At 40.4% G+C, this 7850-nt stretch overlaps 1 protein-coding gene across 1 annotated transcript in view; it reads right to left on the reverse strand.

Annotated features, from left to right (window-relative positions):
* LOC106869264 (heat shock protein 75 kDa, mitochondrial-like) overlaps nucleotides 1–7850 on the reverse strand; it is a 110905-nt gene that overhangs the window by 102119 nt on the left and 936 nt on the right. The window contains exon 2 of the mRNA XM_014914931.2: nucleotides 5680–5883. Coding sequence (XP_014770417.1) covers nucleotides 5680–5883 — 204 coding nt within the window. The remainder of the gene's footprint in view (nucleotides 1–5679; nucleotides 5884–7850) is intronic.

The following is a 7850-nucleotide window of genomic DNA, read 5'->3' on the forward strand; positions in this document are numbered from 1 at the left end:
GGGGGTGGCGGTCATGATGGAAAGGAGAGGGAAGAGGGATAAAGGAAGAGGAGCGATAGAGAGAGAGAGAGAGAGTGGTAGGAGTGAATAAGAGAGGAGGAGGGAGTTGAAGAGTAGGAAGGGGGATGAGGAGGGCAGGAAAAGAACAGGAAGAAAAACTGACAGGGAGAAGAAGATAAAAGCAGAGGAGGAAAGAAACAGATGAGAAGAGGGGGAGGAGGAAATTGAGGAAGAGAAAAAAGAAAAGGAAGAGCAAGAGGGAGGAGGATGAGAAAGGAAGAGAAGATAAGGGAAAAAGACGAGGGAAGAAGTACACTAGTCATTATTGTGGGTTTAATCAGGATGTTGTTGTTGTTGCTGTTGTTGTAAGGAAAGGAGAGTGGATGCAGGCTTGGCTATGTGGTCAAGAGGTTTGCTTCCCAACCATGTGGATCTGGGTTCAGTCCCCCCAGTGGCAAACGTCTTCTATGATAGCCCATAGCCCTGAGCTGACCAAAGCCTTGTGAATGGTTTTGGTAGAGGGAAACTGAAAGAAGCTCATCACACACACACACACACACATATATATATACATTATAATATACAGATGTATGTTTGTATGTGAATGTGTGTGTATGTTTGTATGTGTAATGAACACGTGTGTGTTACTCTTTGCCTTGATATCACATGGTCATTGTAAACAAGCATCAATGTCATACAAGAGGTGTCCTTCATTTCCATGTCTAGTAACGAGGAAACATTACCTTACTTGGAAATGGAAGGGCATCCGGTGCTTGAAAATCTGCTTCAATGAATTCTGTCTGACCCAGGCAAGCATGGAAAAGAGGTTGTTAAATGATAACGAAAACTTGTGTCTGTGTGTCACTTAGTTTCAACATAATGTGATGCTTGTAAGTAAGTGCCACCATCATACAGGTGGTATTACTACCTTGCCTGGAAACAGGTGGGGGTGGGTGGCAACAGGAAGGGGGTCTTGGCTGTAGAAAATCTGCCACAAGATATTTCCATGATATAAGCAAGTATGGAAAAGTGGCTGTTAAAAATGATGATGATGATGATGCTGATGACAATGATGATGCTTCCACACAGTTTCCGTGAAACCAATTTCACTCACAAGATTTGATCTCACCTTAAGCTTATGGTAAAAGACACTGGTCTGAGATGTCCTATAGCAGGATTGAAACTGTTGCTTCGCGATTGCTTCACAATTGCATACACACACACACACACACACAACTATACACACACTCATGTGCACACTGACAGACATACATATATTCTGATGCACATACATACACACACATACTGCTTCTCTCTCTCTTTCTCTATCACATACACACACAGATTCACTTCTCTCAAGTACACACACACATACACACAAAAAGATACCTTCACACGTCACAGGAATAATCAGACACTTACACACACACTCTCTCTCTCTCTCTCTCTCTCTCTCTATCACACACAGACATACACACAGAGAGATTCTCTCCTTGCTCTTTTACTCACACACACACACACACACAATTCTTCACACTCTAAAGCATTCAATCAGTCTGACCACATCAGAGCTCCTGTTACCAAGGTAACCATGTCCAGAGAACTGGCTAGACTGTTGTCCAGAGACAGTTGTTTTGGTTCTGTACACTGACCAGCCTAGTGGTCAGTTAGCCAGATGGCTGGTTGACCAGTAGGTTGGCTGGAGTGGACAGTCAGCCTCTGTCCATCCAACACCACCACCACCATTGGTCCTACTTCCTGCAACTCTTGCAGTGGAATGACACTTACTCCCCCTCTACCCACCTTTTGACCACATTTCACAACACACACACACACACACTCTCAAACACATACACACACTCAGACACACATAAGATTGATTTTTATACAAACCATGCTATTTCAGAATAGATATATAAAATAGGATGACGACGATGACGACGACGATGATGACGACGATGATGATGATGATGATGACGATGATGATGATGATGACGACGATGATGATGATGACGACGATGATGATGATGATGATGATGAAAGCCAGTTATAGTATAAATAGGAATGGCTATTGTGATGATGATGATGATGGTGATGGTAATGATGGCAGGGATAATTATGATGATGATGATGATGGCCATTGTGATGGCTGTGAAGACCATGTCAATACAATATACAATCATGCCACCATTTCTTTGTAGCTAGGGTGACCAACACTACCACCATTATACAGCAGGAGCAAACATGTGGCCCCTTTCCAGCAATCAAATCACCCCTAGCTTCATCCTGTGCAATCCATCATCCCCTATCAATGGACAAATGGGGTTGCCTCTAAGAAGACCCAGTTTTGCACAAAAGCAACCCTTAAACCCCTTAACCCTATAAGCTAACAGGGAAGGCTATAACACAAGGGGACGTCCACAGAGATAGTACAGGGAAAGAGAAGCACACACTGCTGAAGGAGTGCCACAGAGGTAATACTGAGGGTTTCGGCAGATCACCGTGAGTGACCCACAAAGATTGTTCCTTGGTTCATGAGCTGAGTTCAAAATTTGTTGAAGTAGATTGGGAGTCTGTGAGAAAATCCATAAAACTCTTTTCATACCAAACCTCCAAAAACAACGTGGTTCTGTGACCCCAAACTTCTGGTTTTAATGTAATCTAAATTAAAAACCTTTCTTCAAAATATCATGTTAGTTTATGGTCCAAACCCAGGTTTAATCGTGACAAAAGTTTTTCCTGAATTCTTCAGTATTTTCAAAATGAATCAAAACAAAGGCCCCTTAATTCAACAGTGCTATGGTAAAAAAAGGGCTAAATAAAAAGTGGAGGTCCTTTGTAGTGAAAAGATTAGAAATTTTGCTTTGGAGGGTCACTCGATCTCCTAGAAATAACAGCAATAGAAGTCATTGTCAGCATAGAATGTTAACACTGTTATGGCTAGTAATTAAGAGCTATTAACATCACAAATGAATAATGACCTTGTAGCAAGTAACAAGAGTTAGCACTACTGTGGCTAGAAACAATGTAGATAATGGTAGTTAGCAACAGCACAAAGGTTAACACCAGTGTGGTTAACAAAAAGAGCTGGCAACAACAACAAAAAAAAAATGCTAACGTTGCCATTGCAGTTAGCAAAAATATAAGAATTAACACCGTTGCAGCTTGCAACAGCTCAGTGGTGCTTAGCAACAGTACAAGCGTTGTTAACACCACAATGACTGGTAGTAATGCGGAAGTGGTTAGCAACAGCACAAAAACTTAACGCTACTGCTGCGAGCACAAATGCATTAGCAACATCACAAGAGCTAGAGCTGTTTTGGTTAGCAACAATGCAATAGTTAAACGCTGTTGCAGCTTGTAATGATGTAAAATGGTTAGCAAAGAGTTAGCAACAGATGAAGAGACAGCTTGGAAATCCCGTAAAAATCAGCTCCTTTTTCTCGTGTCATATTGCTTTCCTCGTCAAGACTTGGTCTGTCCACTAATAAACAAGACGGCACGCTGCTGCTACAACTGCCAAAAGAGACTCGATTATCAGCCGAGGAAGACTCTGATGGAATTGAATTGAATAACTTAAAAACCGGTGCCATCACTTGCAGCAATAACCCTGTTTACCAAACTTACTGCAACGAAGCTGACGCACACCAAAGCAATTAGCAACCCAATTTAGAGCAGCCGTGCACATTAGCAAAGATCCTCAAGCCTTCATCATCAACAGCGATACAATCATAGTCATCAACACCTACATTATACAGCCCCCGCCCTCCTACTGGCCTACACCCCTAAAGTCAATCAACATCACCCAGCAATAATGTACTTTAACTCTCACCAGCACTTCAACCACTGCTGCTGCTGCTGCTACTGCTACTACTACTACTACTACTACTACTACTAATAATAATAATAATAATAATAATGGTGGTGTTATAGTGCTTTCTGCAAGACAAAAGTTACAATTCCACAAAGCAAAAAAGAAAAAAGAAATAAATAAAACTCCCCCAGTTAACATCATTATCGTCACAATCACTATTATCAACATGACCCCCTACACCCTACTACTACTACTACTACTACTACTACTGCATCCATCACTACTGTCATCATCATCATCATCGTCACATTACCAGCATCATTTAATCATCAACATCATCATGTTAATGTCAAACAGAACTACCACCATCACCATCATCATCATCATCCCAATCATGACCACCATGTTGCCTACAACCACCACCATCACTATCACCATCAACACCACCACCACCACTACCAGCGCTGCAACCATCATCACCAGCACCAGCACCACCACCATCACTACAGAAACTACACAGCACCACAATTGCAACCATCACCACCACTGCCACCGACCACCACCGCCACTACAGCCCAATCACCTATTTATCTAATTGGTCAATGTACTGGAATGCTAATAACTTCTCTTTCAGGGAATGATTGGATTTCGAAAATTGAATTAAGTGATACGTAGAAGGAGATGGGCCTATGGAATAAACTATCTGGATGGTTCTAGAATCTATTTCAAGCCAGCATCATCATCATCATCATCATCATCGTCATCATTGTCGCTGTTGTTGTGATTAAATTGTTAAGCTGACAGAAATGATACAAGAGCCGGATTGAATGCCTTGTGGTATGTTTGTGCGTGTATACACACACACATACACACACACACACATATATATATATATATACACGCACACACACAGATATATATATATATATACACACACATATATACAGTGCCCCAGCATGGCTGCAGTCTAATGACCAAAACATGATAAAAGAATATAAATTTTATATATATATATATATTAAATATATATTCTTTTATCCTTTTACTTGTTTCAGTCATTTAAATGCGACCATGCTGGAGCACCGCCTTTAGTCGAGGAAATCAACCCCAGGACTTATTCTTTGTAAGCCTAGTACTTATTCTATCAGTCTCTTTAGTCAAACAGCTAAGTTTCAGGGACATAAACACACCAACAACAGTTGTCAAGTGATGGTGACAAACAGACACAAAGGCACACTCACATAAAAACACACACACACACATATATATATATATATATATATATATATATACACACACACACACACATGATGAGGACAAATGTCCGTCAAATGTAAATAATGAACAGTAGTGAGGTCACCAAGTAACTTTGCAGGACAAGGTCCCTCAACTTGTGGGCGAGTGGTATTGAGGGACAGAAAGGGTGTCTTGCAGTAGAAGAGGAATATGGTTACCTCAAATAGGGGGAGAAAGAGAGAGAGAGAGGAAAGAGAGAAAGTGGTGAAGATGTGATGGGGGAAGAGAGGAAGGGGCCTTACACCCAAGTTACAGGGGTGGTGTATATAGTGAAGTGGACCAGGGATCGGAGAGGGTGAGTGAGTGGGTGAGTGAGTTCACAAGATTTTGAAAGGAGGGGGGGAGCTAGAGTGAACCCCTCCCCTCAAAATTGCTGGCCTTGAGACTAAATAAGAGACCATTATGAAGCTAAACAACTAAAAATAGATAAAGGGCAAAGGGCATCTGGCAGTAAAACAATGCCTCAATAATATAGTCATCTAACCATTTCTGGCCTGAAAAAAACAGACCTAAAATAAAGAAATAAACAAAAATGATATTGTAAAAAAAACAATCAAACAAAATCTTACCTTTTGCACATTCATCGCTTTTTATGATGGAATGGTAATCATCCTCGGTGCTACTGCTGTCATCGACTGATTCTTGAGCAGATGAGCTCAAATAACGGCTGGAACATATACTTTGCAATGGGCTGGAGAAATTCCTTGTAAGGAATCTTGATGGTCTTAAAGCCTGGTCTTTGGCTGAACAGTTGATGGACCGGTAAACTTCAGCTGATAAACAAAGAAAAAGAGACAGTTATATATGGATGGATGTATATGTATGTGTGTGTGTGTGTGTTTTTTGTGTGATTTTCATTCATGCTCTCATCATCATCATCGTTTAACGTCTGCTTTCCATGCTAGCATGGGTTGGACGATTTGACTGAGGACTGGCGAACCAGACGGCTGCACCAGGCTCCAATCTGATCTGGCAGAGTTTCTACAGCTGGATGCCCTTCCTAACGCTCTGTATGTGTTTGTTCATGTTTTGCAAATCAGTCTTATGTCTGTCCTGAGTTTTTGCAGTCATAAGAATCTACTTCATATGGTCACTTCCTAAACTGCTAGGTCAAGGGGACATAAACAAACCAACAGCGGTTGTCAAGCAGTGGAGGTGAGGGAGATAAAGAAAAAAAAAACACACACACACATAACAGGCTTCACTAGTTTCTCTCAACCAAATCCACTCACAAGGTCGACAGAAAAAGACACTTGCCTAAGGTGCTATGCAGTGGGATTGAACCAGAAAACATGTGGCTGCAAAGCAAGCTTCTTAACCACACAGCTACCGTATAAGAAGGCAAAGGCTGTTGTTGTTTAAACCCAGGTTAGTCCAGAATAAGCAAACCTATGATGTCTGCCGTCTCTATTTGTATCATTCATTTTTAAGGCATAATTTAAAGGAGATTTGGCTGCCATTTCTAGCAGGCTAAACAACTAAATACAAGCTCTATCGTTGTCTCGTTATTCTGAGCCAAGTCAAACCTCATTCATCCGATAATCAAAGACACTCCAGATTCGACGATCCAGTTTATATATATATATATATAAGTATTCAAACATTACTTAATGTGACACTTTTTTTTTTCTCTAAGACAGAAGGGTGTAATTTTAGGGGAAGTTGACTGCTATTTCTAGCACATCGAACGATCATGTGCGGCGATGCCCTTTAGCACTGTGTCAAGGAGAAAGCGATACCGACTACACATAGTAAAGCTAAGGGTAAATAGGTATTTGTTATTGTTGTTGTTTAGCCCTAGGCTAGCCACGACCGAGATGACCTATGATCAAAAATGTCCCAAACATGCGTACACCGCATGTGTGTGTGTGTGTGTTTTATGGCAGTATGGTATGATTTGAAGGAGATTTAGCTGGTATTTCTAGCAGCTCGAGCGACTGCAGAGGTCGATAAATGGGACTTAGGGAAAGGTTATATATACACACACACACATATATATATATATATATATATATATATATATATGTATGTATAGCGGCGTAGTTGAGTAGATCGGTTGTTTGGTTGGTAGGCAGGTACTTTGAAGGGTAAATACGAGCAACACGTGAGGAACAGGACATAGATGGATAGATAGATAGATAGATAGATAGATAGAATGGAACAATATAACCGATCAACAGAGTAATTAAATAAAAGACGCAAATACATTCTAATAATATCGATATTATATATATATATATATATCTTTCTATCTATATGTAAAGGCAATCTTTCGGTATCATCTCCGAAGGGTTACCTGTGTAGAAATACGTGTATAAGCGTGTGTTTGAAATGTTTGTACGTGTGTACGAGTGTGTGGTAGGGTGTATCAGGTCTACAGAGGTTGTATGAATTGATAGTATAACGGAAACATTCATAAATATTGAGAGATTCCACTCCAGGTGAACGGTGTCCGTAAACTGGTTCCTGTTCTTCAGGGGAGCTATTTTAACTTCGGTTCTTTTTTATTTCTGTTAGATCTCTATTTCAATGTTTTTGCGAATGTGCATGAACGTCACAGAATCATATCACCCTCCCTCTCTGTTGTTATAACACGCACATACATTAGTGATAATAAAATATTAATAAAAGACCACATACTCCTTCACCGTGGTGCTAAACACGTGTTTATATGGGTGTGTATGTATGAGATACATACATACACACACACACACACATATATACATATATATATATATAT

This window comes from Octopus bimaculoides, chromosome 13 (genome assembly GCF_001194135.2).
Source record: "Octopus bimaculoides isolate UCB-OBI-ISO-001 chromosome 13, ASM119413v2, whole genome shotgun sequence".
NCBI lineage: Eukaryota > Metazoa > Mollusca > Cephalopoda > Octopoda > Octopodidae > Octopus > Octopus bimaculoides.